The sequence below is a fragment of the Hyaena hyaena genome, unplaced genomic scaffold, assembly GCF_003009895.1.
Source record: "Hyaena hyaena isolate Hyena2069 unplaced genomic scaffold, ASM300989v1 scaffold_1376, whole genome shotgun sequence".
NCBI classification, from domain to species: domain Eukaryota; kingdom Metazoa; phylum Chordata; class Mammalia; order Carnivora; family Hyaenidae; genus Hyaena; species Hyaena hyaena.
Window position 1 is genome coordinate 141239 of NW_024082009.1, and position 24057 is coordinate 165295.

Genomic DNA, 24057 nt, shown 5'->3' on the forward strand with positions numbered 1-24057 from the left:
AAGTGGTGAAATTACACATCTATGGGCAGCTTAGATATTTTATACTTTTAAAATATTTTGTATTAATTGTGTATTTTAATCTCTAGGATAAGTATATGTAAGCATATATTATTTTATGTTCAGGACCTATGCACATTAAATACATAGTCATAAAACAAGTCCATTAATATTCACAAGTCTAGTAAGAGGTGTCATATACTAACTGCTGACTCAGAAGGAAAGTGTTAACTGAAGACTTGAAATTCACTCACACCCTACAAGGAAAATGGAAATGAGTGACCTCTACCATATTACCCTAGTGTAAGAATAATGGGGAGTCTCTGATTATAAAACGTTTTTGTTTATTTAAATATTTTTTAATGTTTATGTATTTTTGAGAGAGCGAGCGAGTGAGCATGGGTACGCAAGAGCAAGCAGGGGAGGGGCAGTGAGAGAAGGAAACAAAGGTTCCAAGCAGTCTCCCTGGCACTGTCAGTGCAGAGCCCGATGTGGGAATTGAACTCATGAACTGTGAGATCATGACCTGAGCCAAAGTCAGATGCTTAACTGACTGAGCCACCCAAATGCCCCATAAAATGTTTTTGGAAAGATATATCTCATTTATTTATATCAGTGATTCTCAACTAGGGTGATGTTGCTCCCCTATCCTCACCCCCTACCTTTTGCAATGTCTGGAGATATTTCTGATTGTCACACCTGGGGAGTGGGGTGAGGAGATACCATTAACATCTAGTAGGTAGAGGCCAAAGATGCTACTACACATCCTCCAATGCACAAGGGCAGCCCCCATAACAATGAATTATTCAGTCTAAAATGGCAACAGTGCAGAGTTTTAGAAACCCTGATCTAGATTGTGAATAAACATGAAATTTATGGGTCTACGGGGCATGAGACTAGAGAATGAGGAGGTACTTATGTAAACACTTTGCTTGCTGTGTAATTAATGAAATACAGAACACAGGTCAAAGATACAAACTTCCAGTTATAAGATAAATAAATACTGGGGATGAAATGTCCAGCATGACGACATATTGAAAGTTGTTAAGAGTGTTAATCCTATGAGATCTCAGCACAAATTAAAAAAAAAATTGGTTGTTTCTTTTTCTTTTATTTTGCATCTAAATGGGATGATCAATTTTAACAAAAGTCAATGTAGTAAACATTTCATGATATATGTAAAGTCAAATCATTTGCTGTATACCTTAAACTTCTATAGGGCTGTATGTCAATAATATCAATAAAACTGAAAAAAAATCCCACAGGTGCTACAAAAGAAGCTTTGTGAACATTTCTACATTATGTTGTTCAAAACTGTCCATTAATATGAAACTCATCTTAATGCACTCATAAGGTATTTTGGGGAGCTTTGTCTGATGGCTTGAGGCTCCTTCAGAGAAAGAATACACATGTCTGGTACTTACCTGAACCCTCTGAATCACAGGTCAAGTTTGGTGTTGGTTAAGATCTGGGATTTGGTGTTGACTATTCAGCAGTTTGTATTAACCCACTACTACTAATATATTCATTTCCAGAGTTCCAAAACATTCAAATTCTTTCTAAATTTCTTGATGTGAAGAATAAAGGTACCAACCAATTTATTTACCTTTACAGGTCATGTTCCAAATTTTGGACATTCTCTGTTAATAATTTTAATGTACTGACATATTTCAGGCATTCTTTGTGGAAATTTAATTAAAATGAAATGTATATACACACAACAACCAACATTCCACAAAGTAAAGCTGGATCTGTCCTTAAATACTTTACGTTAAATCAGTGCTCTTCATAGTTCCCAATGACTCTCAAGAAGGCTTAGACCTTGAGTATGTCACCAAATTAATGCTTCTGAATTTTTAATCACAAATTGTTTTATGAATATTTTTATGATAATTCATGCCTGTCATCCTAAGGAACAAGAAGTATTCTTCCTTTACTTATTCTGTTTCTGAGACTGAAAAATGAATGCATTACACAACTGAGAATCTCCTTATCTCCCTCCCCCCCTTTTCTGGCACTTAAAGCAAATGCAAGGATATATTTCACAAACGTGTGCTTTTATGGTAGCCCCATCCTTATCTCAAATCCAGTCTATAAGAACGCGTGCAAAGCAAATTCCTTATGTGACACGTTACTTTAAAATATATCATGCCCAAAAATCCATTATAACAAATATATATTAGGACACTAAAAACTATAATATAATTATATTTGAATATATTCTAGATTATAAGGAAAAATTACATCCTAATTTTTATTCTCAAACCAACAAAAACAGTTACCTAAGAGAAACTCCGGAGCTTGTTCAAATTCCAATTCATCATTATTCAACATAATATTTCTAGGCAGGTCAGCCAGAATTAAGTCAGGAGCAATTTGAGATATAGGAATGGTGAGCCTTGGTTGATCTGGATTGACGAGAAGGTCTCCTGAGAAGTACATGAAACATTTTTTACAAGCAGACTTTGAAAGATGTACATAAATGTGTGCTTCGGACTTACAAAAATAATCACATTTCCTACGATTTCTAATTGCACTGTTAGGTTATCTTACCAATCCCATTTTTCTCTAAAAAATATGAGAAAGTTTTAAAGGTTCAATTAATACATACCTACTTGGAATGATAAAAACTCATTCCTAGGTTCACTCACTAGAAACTAGAATTCAGAACTGCCTTAGACTATCTGACATCTGTCTAGGAAATAATCTATCTTACTATATTATCTGTCTTACCACATTCATGGGGGCACTTATTATATGGTTAACAAGTTGTCAGTTATTTCTATGTATCATCTATTTTATTTTTATGCAAGTATAATTAATATAAAGTATTATATTAGTTTCAGGCATAGAATATAATGATTCAAAAATTCTTTACATTTCTCAGTGCTCATCATGATGAGTGCACTCTTAATTCCCTTTACCTATTTCCCTTTACCATAGAACCACCAGTTTGTTCTCTGTATGTAAGTGTCTGGGGTTTTTGTGTCTACTTTTCTTTTTCTTTGTTCATTTGTTCTGTTTTTTAAGTTCCACATGTGAAAAATTATATGGTATTTGTCTTTCTCTGTCTGACTTATTTCACTTAGCATTATACCCTCTAGGTCCATCCACGTTATTGCAAATGGCAAGATTTCATTCTTTTTATGGCTGAGTCATATCCCAGTGTGTGTGTGTGTGTGTGTGTGTGTGTGTACACATCTTCTTTATACAATCATCTATAGATGGAAACTTGGGTTGCTTATCATTACTAACCATCTAGGAAATGCAAATCAAAACCACATTGAGATATCACCTTACACCTGTCAGAATGACTACAATCAAAAACAAGAAATAATAAGTGTTGGCAGGGATGTGAAATGAAAGGAACCCTCATATGTTGTTGGTAGGAATACCAATGGGTGCAGCCACAGGGGACAACAGTATGGAGGTTCCTCAAAAAATTAAAAATAGAATTACCATGTAATTCTGTTATTCCACTACTGATATTTACCCAAAGAAAATGAAAACATTATTTTGAAAAGATATATGTATGTTTACTGCAGCATTATTTACAATAGCCAAATTATGGAAGCATGAATCATTTATTTTAATCCTTGTAACAGTTCTATGAGATAAGTTTTAGCATTCCTTTTTCACAGATGAGATTATGTTGCTCAATGAGCCAGTATCAAACTCTCAAACTAAAAGTTTTCTGTATCTAGGACACAAAGGTCTTATTGATAACAAATATAATACAGCTTTCTCATCACTATAATTGAATGCAATATCCTCTAACTCATCCTTGAGGGGTAAGAATAATTTTTACATTCATTACAAAATTCCACAAATACTAAAAGGATCATTTAAAAACGTATCAAATCATATCAACACTACCTTCTTCTGCTTTCTTCATCAAGTCATCAAGTAAGATTTTTTGATGCTCTTCACCATCGTTAAAACTATATAATGCCCATTTCTTCAACAGAGTTTCTCCTTCACCACAGATATCAATCTCCAGTAACCCAGGAAACCATTCTTCCATGAGAGAATCAATGTGGTCCACTACTTGGCCCAAAAGAATACAGCCTACATAATCCAAAAAAAAGAAATCATCAACACTCTATCTGAACCTCGTCATGTTGCAAAGCTATAAAAGAGGATCTATACGTATATGTATATATATAAATATATATAGTTTAGATTTCTTTAGTGGTACAATTCAAAGTCAAATTAATTTCCTTACCTTTTCTACAAGAAGGAACTGTAATTTTTAAGAAACTCTCTGGGTGATGGTCTAAGACTTCAGATCCTACCAGACAATAAGCTTCAGGAGACCAATTCAAGTAGATGCCTTGTCGCCAATACATTCTGTTTGGGCGAAGTGCTCGTTCTAAAAGAAGTTTAAATGGACCCAAAGTGGTTACTCATTAACTACTCCATAAATTAAAGGGGCAGAAAAATCACTGCACATCCCATGACTAATAGAGCTATATTTGTTTTGAAACAAAGCATTGGAATCACTCTCCTCATCCATATCTATTTTACATGAAATTAAGTATTTTCTCCTTAATTTTGCAATGAAATAAAAAAAACGCCCAGTTAGTAACCTATGAGAGATTTCAAGTTCATAATGTTAAGTAGTTTATGTTTAATGGAAGAAAGAGAATAATAAATAAGTGCTTATAACTTTTAAAAGGAGGTTGCTGGCCATGCTACAATAAAAACTTCCTGAACGTTTCATTTTAATGCAATGTAACTACTTATATACTGATCAATTGCAAGCAAGATAAGGCTTATTTCAGAATACAGTAACACCTCCATAAAGCTGCTTTTTAATCCCCCAAAATGACATTTTCCCTGTGGAGCACTAAGATCTCCCTTTCTTCCAGAAGGAAGAGGTGGCATTACAGATACCCATTTTTTTTCTTTCTTTTTTTTTTTTTTTGCAAATCCCTCAGGGACTCTGCAGCAGAAGAGAGCTATTATTGTTTCTACACTGAATGGTATGAATGGCTACGACCTGTTACCGTTGTTAAGTAAAACTCCTTGACTTTGCAGTGATAGTCATTTCTAGTTTTCCTGTGTGTGTGTGTGTGTGTGTGTGTGTGTGTGTGCGCGCGCGCGCGCGTGTGTGTTTATACACCAATGACTCCTAGTAATCTCACTTTCTAAAATCATTGTTTCTAGTCTACTCCGGCTTGGAAAGCAAGACATTCATACTTATTATAAATGTGTCTAAAATAAAAACAAATAGGCTTTGAGTGAGCACCTGAGAAGTTTCCTTTATGACAAACTGCATGACGTTATATAAGCCTATCTGTCTTTATCTTGGCTACTCTGAAGTCTTATGAGCTTCTTTTCTGATTTTCAGTGGCCTTATAAATAAGGAAACTCTGTGAAAATGACATAAGAATTTTAATATGCTTTCCCCCTAACTTCTCAAATATTAAGTCTTCATTAAATACACACCTCTTCCTGAAAGCATGTAAGGTGAAATTTCAAGCAATCGATTGATTAATCTTGACCAAAATCCCATTGGAAAATAAGGCATTTCATATAGTCGAATGATAATTTCAGAGTTCTCACAATGGGGGAGCTCTATCACAGGCCTGTTATCAGACAAACTAAAGAGAAAAGGACACCATTATACAACTTCCTAATACACCGAACCACGTTAACCAAAGTGCTTTTCCACTTGAGAATCACTGAGCTGAAGATAAATATTCTAGGCAATTACTCTTTTTTATAATGTTCTTTTACTACATGTTCCGTCTTCTTCAAAGAATTCAATGGCTATTTAATCAATTCAAATGCATGCTCATATGTATGAGATTTTTCTAGTAATCCTATTTACACTAATGAGTAAATTATTACAATTAGTTATGCAGAGACAAGTTTGAAGTGATTATATAAAACTTAAAAAAATGCAAATCCTAGAAAAAAAAAGGTGTATATGTATTTTTGGAATTGAATATCACCTAGCAATCAATGCAACTTACACTCTTCAATGTCATATACCTTATAACATTTCCCAGTAATAAGAACATATAAAGCAACCTTCTATAAAACAAGGTTAGAACCAAGGCCTTCGTCGTGTTGCTACTCTCCACTGAAAATTTATTGTCTAAATTCTTCTGATGAAAACTCACTATTTCCCCAGAACCTGTCTAATATAAATCTCTCAATTCCATGTAGGAATATACATGAACACACACACACACACACACACACACACACACACACACACACACAAACACACACATACACTCATCACTATTTACCTTTGTTAAGTAATTTAAGCAGTGGTAAACCAAAGAGTAAATATATACATAAAGCAAGAATTCAGTGTACCTTTAAAACATCAAATGCAGTGTTTTCATTAAAAGTAAATGTTATACTTCAGTAGTAAGTGTACACAAGAAGCAAAAAGAAATTAATACATCTGTCATACACCAAAGTTATTTTGACAATTAAAACATAGATGGTGAGTTTCAATTTCCACAAGGTAATTGAAATTTTAAGTTTAGGTTTACCTGCTTGGAACCAGCAAATATTCTTCTCCTATTGGCAGGGCAATCTGGAATTTTTCTAGGAGTTTAAAGTACTGTGACATGTAGTTCTTTGGAAACCTCTTTTTCTTTGAAAGAAATTTTTCCACATCTCTACGTGAAATGATTCCCTTAGGATGTTTTGGATAGCCTTCCACTTTCACTGTCAAAATCTGAAAGATTTAAAGTTGTAAATCATCGCTACAATTTATTTTCTGAGAAGCTCTTAATTTAAAGCATTTTGTGTCTCATGGCTCAGTGAACATGATCAGAAAAATTTTAACATTTAACATCCTTAAGCCACAGTTTAAATGAGATAATAAAAGTGACTGTCTCTTAGACTGTCACAACACTGAAATAAGGTAACATATATAAGGCATGCAAAATGTATATGACAATTTTTAGCATATAGTATGCCCTCATATGTTAGCCATTACTATCCAAATACTCTTAGTCATTTTAGTTAGCCACATTAATTTTTTTAGTGTTTATTTATTTTTTTAGAGAGAGAGAGATAGAGTGAGAGCAGGGGAGGTACAGAGAGAGAGGGAGACAAAGAATCTGAAGCAAACCCCAGGATCCAAGCTGTCAGCACAGAGCCTGATGTAGGGCTCGAAACTACAAGCTGTGAGATCATGACCTGAGCTGAAGTCGGCCACTTAACCGATTGAGCCACCCAGGCGCCCCTAGCCACATTAATTCTTTAAAAGAGGTTTGTACTTAATTTCTTTAGTAGATCTACATGCTTAAGGGCTACTTGAATAGGAGCAAACATTATGCACATTATCGTGTAGTTGGGTGAGACATTGGATTGTAAAATCCTTAGGCCCAAGGACTTGTCTCACTCATCTCTATCTATACCTCTGTTTGGTACATACAATGTTTATTGAATCAATGAATGCATGACTGACTGAACACAATGGTATCTAACAACAATATATAATGGGTCATTAAATAATAAAAATTGCAGTTGGCACTTCTCTCATATTGTGTACTTTATAGTTCAGATCACCCTTACACTTTAGATGGTAGGGAAAACTGTTTGCTGTTCTGGCATTTTTTTTAATGTTTATTCATTTTTGAGAGAGAGCGAGACAGAGCATGAGTGGGAGAGGGGCAGAGAGAGAGAGGGAGATACAGAATCCAAAGCAGGCTCTAGGCTCTGAGCTGTCAGCACAGAACCTGTCGTGGGGCTCAAACTCACTGACCCCAATATCATGACCTGAGCTGAAGTTGGACACTGAACTGAGTGAGCCACCCAGGTGCACCTGTTCTGGCATTTAAAAACATTTTGTTTTCAGTTTATTTATTTTGAGAGAGAGAGAGAGGGACAGAAAGAATCCAAAGCAAGCTCTGTGCTCTCAGCACAGAGCCCAGTGTGGGGATCAAACCCACGAATTGTGAGATCATGACCTGAGCCAAAATCAAGAGTTGGACGTTTCATCCAGGTGCCCTGTTCTGTCATTTCTAAAGTTGCCAAGGCCTTGTCTCACAACTCACTCTCTATCCCCACCCATATTTTCTCTTTGTGTTATAGCACTCTACCACTTGACATTGTGAGAGTTTATTTATCGGTTATTTCCTCCAAACTGAATGTCAGCTCCATGAATTCAGGAACCTTGTTCTCTCCCGAACAATATCTGGAACATCATAGTTATCAAATCAATATTGTTGGATGAGTGAATTTGGGGAAAACGAAGTTTGGAGCATTTTATCATGGGATTAGGTTTATAGACACTGGAGCCAAACTACCTGGTTTGAAACCCTAATTTTACTTCTTCCTGAATATGTAACTTTGGATAAATTATTTAACCACTCTATCAGTTTCTTCATCTTCAAAATGGGGGCTACTAGTACAGTACCATTAAAATAGTTACTCTGAGAATTACGAGAGAGAATGTTTAAATAGCGTTTAACATTCAACTAACCCCTTTTTGCCATCATTGTATACTTAATCTATTGATTTAGACACACTGATTTTAAAATAGAGATTTGTGCTTGATTTTTTTTAGTAGATCTATGGTGTCCTGCCACTGTCTGTAGTAGGTAGTTTACAAATAAGGACACATCAATATCTTCTCTCCTTACACACTACATGGTGTTCAATCCTTTGAGAAATTAAATCCATCCATTCTCCTCCTCCTGAATCCCCAGACAGGCTTTGTGGCTGCTCTGGTCACTAGTAGCAGAACTGATATTTTACCAGTTCTGGACCTAACCTTTGAGAAGATGGTCATATGAGAGGCCACACGGAGGAACACCAACATACCAATAATGTGAGTGTGACATTTTGGACTTTCCAGCTTGGTTACTGGAGGAAGCCAAGTGAATGACCCTTGCCAATGCCATGTGGAGCTGAAGCACCCAACTGAGCACAGTCAATCCACAGAATAGTGAGAAACAGTAAAATGTTGATGTTTTACCCCAAGTTTACTTGTTTACTCCAAGTTTTAGGGTATCTTGTTACATAGCAATATAAAACTGAAACACTGTATTAATTTTATCACCATTAAAAGACCTCTTAATATTCCTTCAGCCTAGTAACTTATAATGCCAATTTATGCACTTATGCAAAGGAATTTACCAGATTCCTCACCCAAGTTTTTATCAAGATTAAACTGCTGTGTAAGCTTTTTAATGTTCCACCTGATTAATTCAGTAAGTGTTTTTTCATATCTCTTTTATCATACAGTTAAATGAGTTTTGCAAACTTCTCTGTGCTGCGATAGAAATTTCTTTAATAAGTTTAGTGACCTAATAGTCTGGGTCACAGAGAGGGTGTGTAGGCTCATTAGAGCTTTTGCACCATGAAATTATTTCTGTCCTTTCTTTGATGATTCATGGAGGTAAATACCCATATTTATTTTTGCTGATGGGTATAAAATACGTCATTCTTATTTTCATTTGATTATTTAGGGCTTTCATTCTCTTCAAGTATTGGTGAAAATGATATTATATTAATATACGTATTAATATATTAGCATAAACAAAAAGATAGTATTTATAAAATTAGTAAGAAACTTAAATTAATATTATACTGACTCTTTAGAACTATCAATATAATTTTGAACTGTTCAAATTCTTGACTTAATTTTCATTTATGTTTAAGTAAAACCATACTAATAAGAACTTTCAGGGAGTTTCAACTTAATCAGTCCATGAAACTTCAGGGATTTTATTGTGGTAATAGTGGAAGGTTGCTTTCGTTAAAAGATGGTGATTCTGAAACAAACTACTTCTTTGTTCAACTGAAGAAGATGCACACACCCTAATACTACTCACATCTGTACAACTTTAAAGATTCCCAATTCATAAGGAAACACATCATTTTTTTTTTTTCTTCAACTTTAGCCTTTCCTTGACTATATAGAGTTTAGTCATTTTCTGATATAGTGTGCCACGTAGGACAACAAAATCTTCAGGGTATATTTAAAACTCCCTTTGCTGTACCTGGGGTGCCTGGGTGCCTCAGTCAGTTAAGCATCCAACTTTGGCTCAGGTCATGAACTCACAGTTCAAGCCCCGTGTCGGGCTCTGTGCTGACAGCTCAGAGCCTGGAGCCTGCTTCAGATTCTGTGTCTCCCTCTCTTTCTGCCCCTTCCCTCCTCACGCTCTGTTTCTTTCTCCCTCTCACGAATAAACATTTAAAAAAACTTAAAAACAAAACTCCCTTTTCTGTATAGAACATACCCACCTACACACGTTTTATTTATAAATAAATACCTGGCACACTTTCTAAAACTACATGGATACATCTTTATAATTTTGAAGATTTTTTTCATTACCTAAAATAATACGCATAATTACTAAATAAGTCAAACATAAGATTAGCTAACAGTTCTCATTTACAGTGAATTAGGAAAGCAATGTAGAAGATAATATTGTTATTATCCCTATTTTACAAGTGCAGAAACAAAGGCTTAAAATATTAAGAAATGTCACAATGTTGGAATGATATAGAAGAAATTTGAACATGGGTCATGCTGACTATAGAGCTTGTGCTCTGGACCACTTGACTTCACCAGCTACATACTCATTTAGCAGATGAGTGGAATCACACTTTCCAGGGCGTATGTGCAGAAGGATGAAAATTTACTTTAAAAATATCTACCAAAATAGCTATTACTGTCACATTAATATTGCCAAGTGCAATATGTTTCAATGTGCTCTCGAGGTCCATGATTAGATTTAGGCCAAAATGAGTTCCCTCTTGAAAATATCGTCCTTTTTTTTTTTCTTGAGATAAAATTTAGGAACTATCATTCAAAATTATCTGAGGGGATATAATGACAATTATGGTTTAATTAGAAGAGATGATTCTAATGTGAAAAGACAGAATCATTTTAGGGCCTTGAGGAGCCACATGCAAAACTGTAAATTATGCCCAAACACAAAATAGTTGTCAATGAAAACATGTGCTGGCGATGGCCTTCCCGAGCTCTCTTCAGTTCATGCTGAAGCTAGATGCAGCTATTCTCAACCAGGGTGATCCTGCTCCCCCTCCAATATTTGGCGATGTCTGGACACATTTGTGCTTGTTATACTGGCTCAGTACTACGGGCATCTAGCGGGTAGAGACCAAAGATGCTGCTATCATCCTATAACGCACAACAAATGATTATCTGGCCCAAAATGTTAATAGTGCTGACACTGAGAAACTCTGAGCCAGTGTGTTCTGATCGAATGGCTTTCTGTGGCAAGCCTGTAGAGATGGGTTATGCCAACTCATTAAGATAAACTCATCGGTAATTATCACTGGCAGAAGAAAAAACTTTCCATATGAAATATAAATGGAGAAAAGACAGCCATAACCACCACCATCCAAAGTTTTCAAAACGATAAACATTTAGAGCTTAGAATCCGCTCAAGAGTCAAAACTCCCCTCCATGTTGTCTAAAGGTTCTACACTCATAGACCCACTTTCCTATGTATATTTGCCCCAAGGATTTTCACAAAGCTTCCATTCAACTGAATATATCAATATCCCAACTAAAGTGTCATCAGGATTCAGAAAAGCGCTATGGAATAGAGTGATACCACATCTGTTTGTAAGCTGGAAACAAAGACATTAAAGTGAACTCTCAGACACCTTCCCTTCTTCCACAAAGCAGTCTTCCACATGAATTGTTCTACAGCAGTCTGCATTTATAGGATTGTCTACTTTAACTGAATACAAATTCTCTAACATTCAGTTCTCTGCATGCCACTTGTGCCTCTCTTCAGTCATTACTCTTATGCCACAAAAATATAAAACACCCACCTGTGCCATGACTTTACAAAGCCACTTGGGTTCCACAAAATATAAGTCACTTAACTGCAGTGCTGGGTCTTGAAAATGAAGAAGGACCCCTGTAGTAAACATCAAACAGTGAACCATGGAGTCTAGAATATACAAATATCAAGGGGTTTTGGAGAGAATCTAGTCCAACCCCTTCATTCTACAGATGAGGAAGCCTCGGCACAGTCAGTGGAAGAGCTGAGGCTAGAACCTGCGCATCCCAGGTCCCAAGCTCTAAACCCCAAGTATTAGAAAGGATTTTTTTGAACTACATAAAATGAACATATATAAACATATTTGAGATAGCTGCATTCATTGTCTTGCATATGTTTACAAATAATCAAAAATTCACAAAATATTTTGGCTTTCTAAACATATTCTACAAGCCATCTTATTTTCAAACATAGGTAAGAAACACAGAATATTGCAGAAAGCTACTAGTTTAAGAATAATGGAGGGAAAGGAACAGATTATAACCTATGTGAAGATAATTTTTCATACAACAGAATACAGGGATTAAAAGCAGCTTCTCAGCCACTTACCCTAGTACTATAAATCAAGTCACGCATTTCTAGCACGGTTGTGCTGATCAAGTACACAAATAGCACAGAAGCCACTGTGAGCATCTTTATCTGTGAGACCATGCTGACAATGCGTGATGCAACAGGCAAGATCTGCCATTCAATAGATGCACTGTCTCAGGCAACCATGGGTTCTAAGTGCCCAGGTAGACCATCCCAATAACACTTACCCTTTATAGTATACAAATAACTTCCAGACACAGTAAGTTCAACTGATACTATGAAAGGATATGGCTTATGCTTGGGGTCCCAAAGCTCTTGAATATTTAAGTCAATTTTTAGAACCCACATGTTTTAACTCCTGCTCAGATACTTTTCCCACCACTGCCTTTAGACGGTTTCTAAATGTTTTTTCCCATGGCATGACATATGACTCAACATCATTTCACATGATGACCTTTCAAAAGGAAAAAGTCAGTGGTCAAAGAATTTTGTAGATATTCTGTTAAATTTTGAATGCAAATTCTATACAAGGTTCAGATACATTTTTACAAATGACTACAATGGAACTCTGAAAAAAAATGTAACAAACACACTAACCTGATTCATTTAGGAAGTGAACTGCATGAGGAAGCTCATTTTCATCCAACTGTAGCTGATTTTCTTTTACGAGTTGTAATAATCGTTTCCGGTCGATTACGGGAAATTCAATTGGCACATTTTTGCGCTCCGATAAAATGATTTTCTCAAGTTCCACATAGCAGTCTGGAATCAGCTGCCCCACAACAGGCTGATCTCGGATCTGTGTAATTACAAATGACAAGCTGTGAAAGTCCATTTTATTCATCTGTCTCTAGGTGGTTGGTGAATTCAGGGCTAACAGTCGTTAAGAAAGTGACATATTATTTAGAAATGCATTTTTAATAAAATCAAAGCAAGATGTAAAACTATTTAAGTTGTGAAGGATAAATAAAACGATGTTAAAAGAAAAATATAAACACAGAAGCCAATTTGGAAAGAACTAGCAAACAAAACACTATGGAGATACTTATCTAACTATCCAGGAAATCCATGATATAACCCAAGATAAATCACTAATCATAAACAAAGGATTTGTTATTTTCTAAGACAGGAAATATATATGCAATAGATACGCTACCACAATAAGTCAGTAAGTATTACAAGGGGTTTCAGGCCTTATTTATTAGATGAAAATATCCATGCCCCAAAGTAAAACATTAAATTCTATGCTTGTTATTTGCAAAACGTACCTGATATGTATATTCCATATCTCCCCATGAGGAGACACTAAATCTCCTCACCCAAGCTATGCTTTTTCATGGAATTTTGAACTTGGGAAAATAATAAACCATCTAAACGTCAATGATTTTGACATGGGAGGATGATTTTGATCTGTTACATTCACAATATAATCATTGTCTAATAACAAATAAACAAAATAAAAACTTTTAAAGAATAGCTTTAAGATGATAGTTTATATAATAAAAAATCTTATCCAAATTTTTTTTCCAGGAAAATCTAATTTTAAATAGAAATGCAACTTTAACAATAGTAACTAAAATACCTCTGAAAACCACCAGGTGGCAAGCTCTCCCCATTTCTCAATCCACATATATGTTGTTCTATATTCTTTTTACCTGACAATTTCTACTTGATTTCTTAAACTTATTATAAACAGAAGTTGAGTTTTATTACACACACATATGCATATTTAACTTGCTCTTTTTCTACTTGTGACTCGAACTTTAAGGAGCTGTATTTACAGCAGCCATACTATTACTTACATATTCACCTCCAGTCATTTAAAAAATTGTTTTCATGTATCCAATGCCCTAGTAAATTAAATAAAATTTCACTAATCTTCACTTTTCATATTCCCTCTCATTGTCATTCATATATTAAGATAAAACAGAAATTCATGTTGAAGTTTGTGTTTTAACCCAAGAATGAAAACCTACACATAGAAGTAAACAAGGATCCGCACAGAAAGCAAATTTCACAGCAAAGGGATGAAATTTTTATGGCTGAGTTACAGGGCCAGCAGAGGATCCCACTCTGTTAATGGGCTGGACAAGTTTAAAAGAGGTAATGTTGGCAATGAGCTCTGTTTTGTTCTATTTCTCCTTTTAGCTTGACGATGGGGTCACCCACAGCCAAAAAAACTATTTTGAGTCTGCAAAGACACATGTTAATAAGGGCAAGACAGGGAAAGATTAGAGAAGAGCCAAAATAGAAGAAGAAAATGAAAACAAATGAGGGGCAGAAACTGATCTCTAGTAAATTAAAAGCTGCTATTTGAATACAAGTTAAAGCAACTCAAGAAGGAAAGAATATTCAAGTTCTGGCAGGCTCTTCGGTTCTGGGTGATCCTGAAAGAGCCAGAATTCTACAAAGCAATCGAATGGATTTTCAAACGTAACACCAGAATGATGCAGCCATTAGCAATATACATCTTTCTTCAAATAATATGGCCATTTCTCAAAGCATTTCTTTTATCTCCTCATGTCGGCTTCAGAGATCAGTCTAAGCGCAGGAAGAAAACTGGTCTTGTTGATGGATAGTGATAAATTGCTTTACATTAAAGCAGTACTAGTCCAGCTGGCTGAACCAACCAGTTTATCTGTACTTCAACTAAACTATCCATACTTTATCTATTTCTTGCAACTAAATTCAGCCTTTTTCAAAACAAACTCATTGTTGAAGAAGTCTTTTTAAAACTATGATATATACTCTGACATAAATGATAAAAAATAGGAGCTATTAAAACATTGTAAGTAACAACAAAGTTCTGTAAACAAAATAGGTATAATCTCAGAAGAAAACTGCCTGCGTAAAGAGAGTATTTAATTAGATGTCTGAATTTTGTGTATTTGGTCCTTACAAGTCACAATACTCTCTAATCTTATGTCCAATAAAAGAGTAGCAAAATCTGCAAATAAATAATACGTCATTCTTCTTACATAAGATGCCACTATTGACCCACCATTAGTAAAACCTTTTAGTGACGGTGATAAATGTGTTGAAAGATACAAACATGCAAATTCTCCCTTTGGGCGCCACAAAGACCAACACATTTATAAATGGCTCATTAGGTTTTAGATAGGAGCATAATCTGTGAAAATGGAACAGAACTAAGCTAACTGGCCAACACATTATAACCAGGGTGACCATGTAATTTATCATCCAAATTGGAATGCTTTTGAGAATGTAGTGGGACACTATTAATTATTCTGGGAACGCCCAGGCTACACAGGACCCTAGTTATAAGCCATGGCCTTGATCATTAGTGCTAATGAGCGAAACCACCAGGGACTAACAATGAAATTCACCATTGTGTTTGTCACACTGAACAATTTGAGGAATTTTCAGTGCAGTTTATACCACAGTATCTGCAGAACTCAGGAAAGATTTCTTTTTCCTGCAAGTATTAAAAACAAGTATTCTCCTGGATAACCAACTTATTTGTGCTTTATGAACCCTATGAATTATATTTGGCTGACCAGAATTTTAGAAACATAATTTCTAGTGTGGAAAACCCAGTTTATATGTATGAAAAATTGTTTAGACGTTGCTGAAAATCAAATTCATGATCTTGGCAACCAAAAGAAAGAGCTATCTCACAATACTGAGGGAAGAAAAAAGGTGGAATGGTGTCACAGCGACGAGACATGAAGGAACAGCACAAAGATCAAAATGTACATAGAAAGGGAACTCTGAAAGTAAAGAGCAACTGGAAAAACAATAACCAACAACAGAGGACAGATGATCTCAAGACCCCAATATTCGTGTGTATTCTTTGAATCACCATGACAAAAAGTTGCGAGAGAAAGGGCATCAGAAACATGTTCGCAGATTCTCGCAGAAACATTCTCTCAGTCTCCCAGACATTCATAGAGTCTGTTCTTCAGGATCCTCTAATTATGTTTATTCTCATTTCAATGCGTTTGAAATGAGATATAGCATAAGTAATTTTAAAATCGAAACCCTTTAATAATACTAACAACTTTGAAACAATGGACAGTTTTAAGATAGTTGTTCTTTTCTCAAGACTTCTGACATTTCTGAGCAGTTGTGTAGCATGAGAGTTAATAAATTATATTTATCCGTCAGCCCACAGTAGGCATTAACCACATCACCTTGAAATTAAGACTCTCATTTATGATGGTCTTCCGAAGCTTTGCCAGAGCATCAGATTCCTCCGTGGCATTCACAAAGTGGTAATCTCTTATTGCAGGAAACCCTCGCTTGTTGAGGAGTTCCTTGGTGATTTTGCTTATGCAGGCTTTGCGCTGCTTTTCATCGGAAACATCCAAATGTGTGCCAACGAGAATCACAGGGGAAGAAGAAGCGCGAGCCTACAGGAAATGATACAAAATACTCCTGTGTTTGTTTTAAAATCGAGACCGCTTACAGTTCTGTTCACGTTCGCTTTTTATGATATGCAGTTAAAAGGAAATGAGAAATTCAAAGATGTCAAGAAGAAGAAAATGTTAACTGTCTTTCCCTCCTTAAACCTAGGGGGGAAAATGTAACCTTATGAGATTTTATATGGGTCATTTTTATGTCCCTTCTTATTCCAATTTTTGCCACTTCTCAGGTGGCCCATATAACAATAGTGGTCTGTTTTATGCCTTAAAATAGGTTATTCTCTAAGGGTACTTTGGAATTCTAAATAAAATAAGCATTTAATAAACACAAGATTGTATCAAAGTGACATAATATGGTCACTTCTTATCTGTAAAGTCAATCTCCTGAATTACTTTTAAACTCATTCAATTTGTAGTCCACATAAATAACAACAAAAAGGCATTAAAGTATCACTGCCACTATAATATTTGCTCACTTTGGTTAGTTCTGACCAATACAAGGAAGTTAAAAAATTACCAAAATACAAAATGATCTTGTATGCAGCCAAAATATCTGCTAAAATGCCTTGACACAAACGTTTTTAAAGACCTGACTCGCAGAAGAGCCCATTGAGGCTTCACTCAAAGAGCCATCACTCTTACTTTATTTCAATTCTAAAAAAGGATGCTACATCAAAAAAGAGCTAACAGCATGACAGAAAGGGACAAAGTGGAAAATTTACAAAAAGAGATTCCAAATATAAGAGCATATTAATCAGGTGCCATTTAAAAGTGTAAGATCTCAAGGCCTTCCAACTAAATCACCAATGAAGGTATAGCTAATGATTCACAGCTTGCTTTTGTTTAATATAGTTTTTTTGTTTTTTTGTTTTTTTTTAATTAGGGAGGTTTGTACTCCACTTAAGAAATAAAGTGATTGGGGCGCCTGGGTGGCTCAGTCAGTTAAACATCCAACTTTGGGTCAAGTCATGATCTCACAGCTTGTGAATATGAGCCCTTCATTGGGCTCTGTGCTGACCACTGAGAGCCTGGAGGCTGCTTCGGATTCTGTGTCTCCATATCTCTCTGCCCCTCTTGCACTTCCTCTCTTTCTCTCTCTCTCTCTCAAAAATAAATAAACATTTAAAAAAATTTTTTAAGGAAATAAAATGATCAAAAACAATTTAATGTATATATTTACAATTTTTATAACTTAAAAGGGTTTTAAGTACCTTTAACATTCACCAGTATTCACACTATTTTCATGTCACAACCTAATTACACTAAAGTCCCCAACTCAAAATTTTAGTGCTTTCTATTTTTAAACTTTTAAAAATGTTTATATACTTATTTTGAGAGAGAGGGGAGAGAGACAGAAAGCGTGAGCAGAGGAGGGGCAGAGCTAGAAGGAGAGAGACAAAATGCCAAGCATTAGGCTGAAATCAAGAGTCAGATACTTAACCAACAGAGAGAGCCAGGCACCCCAAAATTTTACTGCTTCTAACTTTATTTTTAAAAACTGAGGAGACTGTTTGAAGCAATCGTTTGTCCAAAATAAATTACCTAACACATAAAAAAATAAAGATTATTTTATATTTTCAAATGACTAGAACAGACGACCTTTATATTGAAGAGCCAAGGCTTCATGGCATCAACTTCAGCCTGTCCTTTGCTGAGGTCATAGACAGCCAGGTAGAGGGCCCGCTGCGTCATGAAGTGGGGATGGGTGCTGTAGAATTCCTCACGACCTAAGTAAAGATTGGATCCATTTTTTTTAGCCTTGCAGACAATAGGCAAGAATCCTTTAAAAAAATTTTTTTAGGGGATAATATCTACTATTTATCATACAAAAAGAGAGAGAAAACAGCCAACAGACCATGTTTAGAAGACTACACTGCATTTTTAGTAGCGATTGACGATTTTTAGCATATGTGTTATCTTGGACCAACCAAGTATTTAATCTTTAGCTGCCTGCTATTAGTTTCTAATATTTCCCTCCATGGAATTCACTCTGGCGGCAAGGGTAAAATTAGAAGTAAATGGCTTTGGAAAAATTCCGTAGGATCCACCAGGTCTCTTTGCAGTACTGGAACGAAATCTCGGCTTTTAAATCCCTGTCCTAAATAAAAGATAAATGTGAATAAAATATTCTGGAGAAAGAAATACCTGCAAAATCCCACACATTTAGAATGAGGTCTTTCTTCCCTTTGCCTCTTATTTGGATAGGCCAGTCTTTCACATCTATACCAACTGTGGCACTTTGCACCCCAGGATCTGATTTCTTGGTTTTCGTCAGTTGCTGCAATAAGGTGGTTTTACCACTCCCAGTATTTCCCACAATCATAAGTTTCATTCGGTTATAGGGCACAGCCTTTTTTAACCGCTGCTGAAGAAACCTGGTATTTGCAAGACAAAAATAAAATAATGAACTGCTTAACAGTATTACTTAAGATATAGGTGAATTCTTAGGTGTTGAAATTTTTAAAATATCAGACTGTTCTAAAATATAGTATGCCAAACAGTGCACAGCTCATGGACCTAATAATGCACACGTCTCCAACACTGTTGGTGCATATATTTTGTGAGTGATGTTAATGTAGTTAATAATGATTGGTAGCATTATCAAATAAAATGATGCGTTACACTACCACCAGAAATAATCAAAATTTGTTTGCAATACTAATTAGAATGCTAATAATTATGAAGTAATTAGAATTGTGTGTGTGTGTGTGTATATATATATGTGTGTATACACACATATATATATACAAATTTCTTTAACATAGATAAAACCCTAAAACTTATAAGGTAAAAAATGTTACAAAGCCCATATGACAGAAAATGAAGATAGTTTATACATGTGTACTGTTCTACTAAACTTTCACAGTGAGGTCACAGTGAGGTCACACTGGATATATTATATGTGCCTGTGTGTATGTACATATATATTCATATATAGTACACATAACGTATACATTCATATATATCATGCATGTATGTATATAGTACAAATGGAGACTGAGAACATATTAGTTATGTTATAAATCAATACATGTAGGCTATTATACTATCAGCAGATAATATGTTGCTTATCATAACAATCTTAATGAAAAAAACAATTGAAACTAATTAAAAGTGTTGTAGATAGTCAAACAAACAACGTTAATTTAAATTAACACTAGAGTTTTAATGTTCTTAAAAAAACATTGGATATAGAGAGACTTTTTTTAACGACGTTGAAATGTTGCTACAGTTTAAAATTAAAGGAGCAAAATTGGGGCCCCTGGGTGGCTCAGTCTGTTGAGTGTCCGACTTCAGCTCAGATCATGATCTCACAATCCCTGAGTTTGAGTCCCACATCAGGCTCTGTGCTGACAGCTCAGAGGCTGGAGCCTGCTTCAAATTCCATGTCTCCTTCTCTCTCTGCCCCTCCCCTGCTCATGCTCTGTCTTGGTCTCTAAAAATGAATAAACATTTAAAAAACTAAAATTAAAGGAGCAAAATACATCATATGTCAATTTTAGGGAATACTGACTGATCCACTCTTGTTACTAATAGGATTCTGACCAACGTTCTCGAGGATCTGAACAAAAGGCATCATTACTTTTCATGATTTATTTGATGCTTCAGAAAATACAACTGGACAGATCAGATATCATGCCTGTTATTATTGAAATCATTTTGACACATACAACCTAAGTTCTGTTTTTATTATCAATAAGCAAGAATACTGTTGGCTCAAATGTCTATTAAGAAGTCAGCACGCTTTAAAAAAGTCATTCTTTAAAAAAGCAAACGATGCCTACAATTTCTAAACTACTCCAGACTCTCCCTTCTCAAAATGTTAAACACATTTAAAAGTAGATATAGTGGCTTCATAATATAGCATAATACACTGAAAAGTAGTTCTACTAAATGTTTATCATGAATTGAACCAATTTTGATTTGAACATCTGTCCAGTTTCATGAGGAAAAATCATGGGAAACAATCGGGTAAAAGGTAATCATGTTTAGCTTCACTGGTGACAAAGTCTTTCTGTGCAAATTAAATCAAGTCCAGGGGAACAGAAAACCAAATCTTTCCTTATAAAGAGATAAAAAGTTAAATGTAATGTAAGAAAATTTAAGCATAAGACAACTAGGTAAGTATGTAGTTCACTGGTAGCTCAATAATCATCAATTATATGGTAGACCCTGTGTTAGGTGCCAAAAATCAAACTATGAATGAATGCAGCCATGGTCCCTGCCCTGTTGGATATTATAGTCAAGTCACAGATACAGAGAGGTAGTAAATGAGTTTAAACCTGCAAGATAAATATAGATAGGAGTAATTTTTTGGAAATGGGATTAAACAACTTTACAAGTAGGTAACAATACGACTGACACACTCAAAAGGTGACACAGAGAAAGATGAAGTCTACCACCAAAGATATTTGAAGTTTGTAACGTATACAGAGCAGGAGCAGTGATACCTGGAGAGTTTAGGTGGTTTCAAAAATGACCAGGGACAGGAGGTATTCACCCTCACAGGCAAACTCAAAGTTAGTAATCTTATATCATTTAAGTATCTATAATGCTTTAAGATATAACAGACGTATGGTAACCATTTGCTATATGAAATGCAGCTTGAGAAGTTATACTTTGCTATATTTCTTTAGAATGTATATGTGTAACAAGAGACCAAATAGTAATAATTTCTTTTTAGAGTACATTTCTAATGAAAAGCATGGATAAGGAGAGAAAGTCATTCTCTCAACATCAGCTTGGCTAGGAGAAAATGAAAGGCTCTTCAGCGGCACCAAATGAACCCATTTATTAAATAAAAGGCAAATGACACATAGCATATTACCATGAAGCAGTACTATATATTTTTTCCTAAATTGTAACTATTATATCCATCAAAGTCACAGACTGAAAAAAAATCAGAAACAAACTTAATTTAAAAAATAGAAATAAAATTATCTAACCTTATGATGTCTTTGGCTTTACATCCTATATGCTTAAAATCAAAATTAAGACGTAGTTCATCCAAAGGAAGATCCCATATTTTGCTTAATTTCCCCATTTCATTAGGAAAGGATCTCAGTTCCAGATTGTAACTGACATCAAGAGAGGTCAGGTTTTCAAGACAGCCAATCTCAGGAGGAATCTTTATGAAATAAAAAAGGGCAAACCCTGTTGGTAGGAAGGAAGAAATGTGTGCTGCCAAGAAACAAGATGCTTACTAGGAAATGAGAAAGGCTCAGAGAGCTTAGCTGCAACTTGCATAACCTTTCAGCAGAGTTTGTCATAGTTTTCAATACAAATATACATAACTATAAACAACTTACCCAAAACAAACTAAGTCACTTATTTATAATCTTTAAAAACCCATTCTCCCTTGGTAACATATTTCATCTCCTCCTCACAGCACTGAAAGTAAAGAAGTTTTTTTATATTTACCTAAACCCAATCTGTGACTTCAGTCTGTTCCTTTACACTATGTTCTTCACTAAAACTATAAAGATCTAGTCATAAACTTACATACAAGTTAATGTTCTTATAAATAAATGTTTACACCTTAGGTAGTATCCCAATAGGAGGTCTTTTTATTTTCCTCTTCCAAATCATTAACAGTATGCATTACTTTTACAACAGAGAACATTGATTTGCTGGCAAAAAAGAAAGAAACCCAGGTACCAAAAATATTCAGTTTTTCTTTTTTTAAAAAAAATGTTTAAGGTTTACTTTTGAGAGAGAGACAGAGCATGAGAGGGGGAGGTACAGATAGAGAGGGAGACACAGAATCTGAAGCAGGTTCAGGCTCTGAGCTGTCAGCACAGAGTCTGATGTGGGGCTTGAACTCACAAACTGGGAGATCATGACCTGAGCCAAAGACAGACACTTCACCAACTGAGCCACCCAGATGCCCCCACAGTTTTTCTGAACCTAATTCTTTTTGGCAAAAAAAATGAAGTTGGCAAAAATATATTTTTTTCTCAAATGAACGGATAATCAGTTTTAGATTTATTTATAACAGAGGCAATGGAGTGAAGCAAAGAAGGCCGACCCATTAGGGTAAAGGGAAGCATGATGGAGGAATGCAGAAGTTTCAGAAAATAGGAAAGTCAGCTGAAAAACAAATGCTACGCATGGCTCAGCAACAACTTCAGAAATATAGAGTATCTGTGAGTCTGTGAACAGATCAGAGATTTAGTGAAAAATACTTAGAGCATTACACCTATTCATAATTAAATATATATTCATATAATTCTTCAAAAATAGAACACAAAGTGATTTTTAAGAAAGTTAATCTATGCTAATATGCCCAATTACTTCAGGGTAGGATTAGATGTATAAGAAATATCAAATAACAGGTTTCAAAATGGCAATTTGTGATATTTTCAAATAACAAATACACATTTTTAAATCGGCAGTCATTTTCAACAAATAAAATGACTTCTTACCTCTTTCAGTTTATTATGAGCAAGATGTAGTTTCTCTACCCTTGACCACACATGTGCTTTTTCGCTCAAGTCCAAGATGCTGATCTGATTAAAACTGAACAAGAGTTCCCTTAAGTTCAAAGATTTCCAGCGTGCAGGACTTGGCAGATACTGAATATCATTGCTGCTCATATCTAAGGACCGTAAGCTAAAACAATACAACGTCAAGATAGAAACCAAATGAGTGCTGCCAAAATACGTGAAATAACATCACAAGTAATTTTCACCAGAGACACAACTTTAAAACTAGTATTATTCATATTTAGGTATGTATGTGTTCTTTTATGTGTATAGAGATATATATGGACTAGAAAAAAAGTATGTCTCATTAGGAACATTTAAATGAACAAGGACCATTAAAAACAAAATTGAAGCATAATTTCCTTACTTTAGAAGCATAAAAATGTCAATCTTAGAATGAAAGTCCAAGTGTTTAACAATGTTTATGATGCATGGGAAATCATAATTAACAAAGGCAAAAATGGTAATTTCTATGCACGATTTATAAGTATGCCTTCTATACAAGAGTTACAAATATGTAGCTACTCCCTTTTCTGTTCTACTTCCCTCATTACTGGAAGGATTCTTCAGAGGTTATGTCCTAAAGCTAATTAATAACATGCATGGGCATAACCTTTTAACAGCTTGTCTCAGTGTGACAAATATCACAACACTGAACATGATGTCTTGGATACAGCAGGCGCAGAGCAAACTGGTTGCTTTCATGCAGGAGTACACTACCCCAAAGTTTGCAGGGACAACAGAAAAGCACATGTCACATATAAGCGTACGTGTGTAGGAAGAATAAAGACAGTCAGTGGTTGTGATATATTTGAGTATGTAAAGGTTGCCTGGACTTTTGCAGTTGTATACTGATCC

General features: G+C 35.1%; 1 protein-coding gene across 4 annotated transcripts in view; it reads right to left on the reverse strand.

The window, feature by feature from the left end:
* Positions 1-24057, reverse strand: part of LRRK2 (leucine rich repeat kinase 2) — a 139832-nt gene that overhangs the window by 42586 nt on the left and 73189 nt on the right. For all 4 annotated transcript variants that reach the window (XM_039223571.1, XM_039223570.1, XM_039223572.1 and 1 more), the window contains 12 exons: positions 23140-23326; positions 21661-21842; positions 18860-19089; positions 18314-18441; positions 16484-16702; positions 12927-13128; positions 11788-11876; positions 6513-6700; positions 5449-5603; positions 4223-4369; positions 3874-4065; positions 2280-2426 (listed from right to left, as the gene is read on the reverse strand). In XM_039223571.1, the coding sequence (XP_039079502.1) occupies positions 2280-2426; positions 3874-4065; positions 4223-4369; positions 5449-5603; positions 6513-6700; positions 11788-11876; positions 12927-13128; positions 16484-16702; positions 18314-18441; positions 18860-19089; positions 21661-21842; positions 23140-23326 (2066 nt within the window). The remainder of the gene's footprint in view (positions 1-2279; positions 2427-3873; positions 4066-4222; positions 4370-5448; positions 5604-6512; positions 6701-11787; positions 11877-12926; positions 13129-16483; positions 16703-18313; positions 18442-18859; positions 19090-21660; positions 21843-23139; positions 23327-24057) is intronic.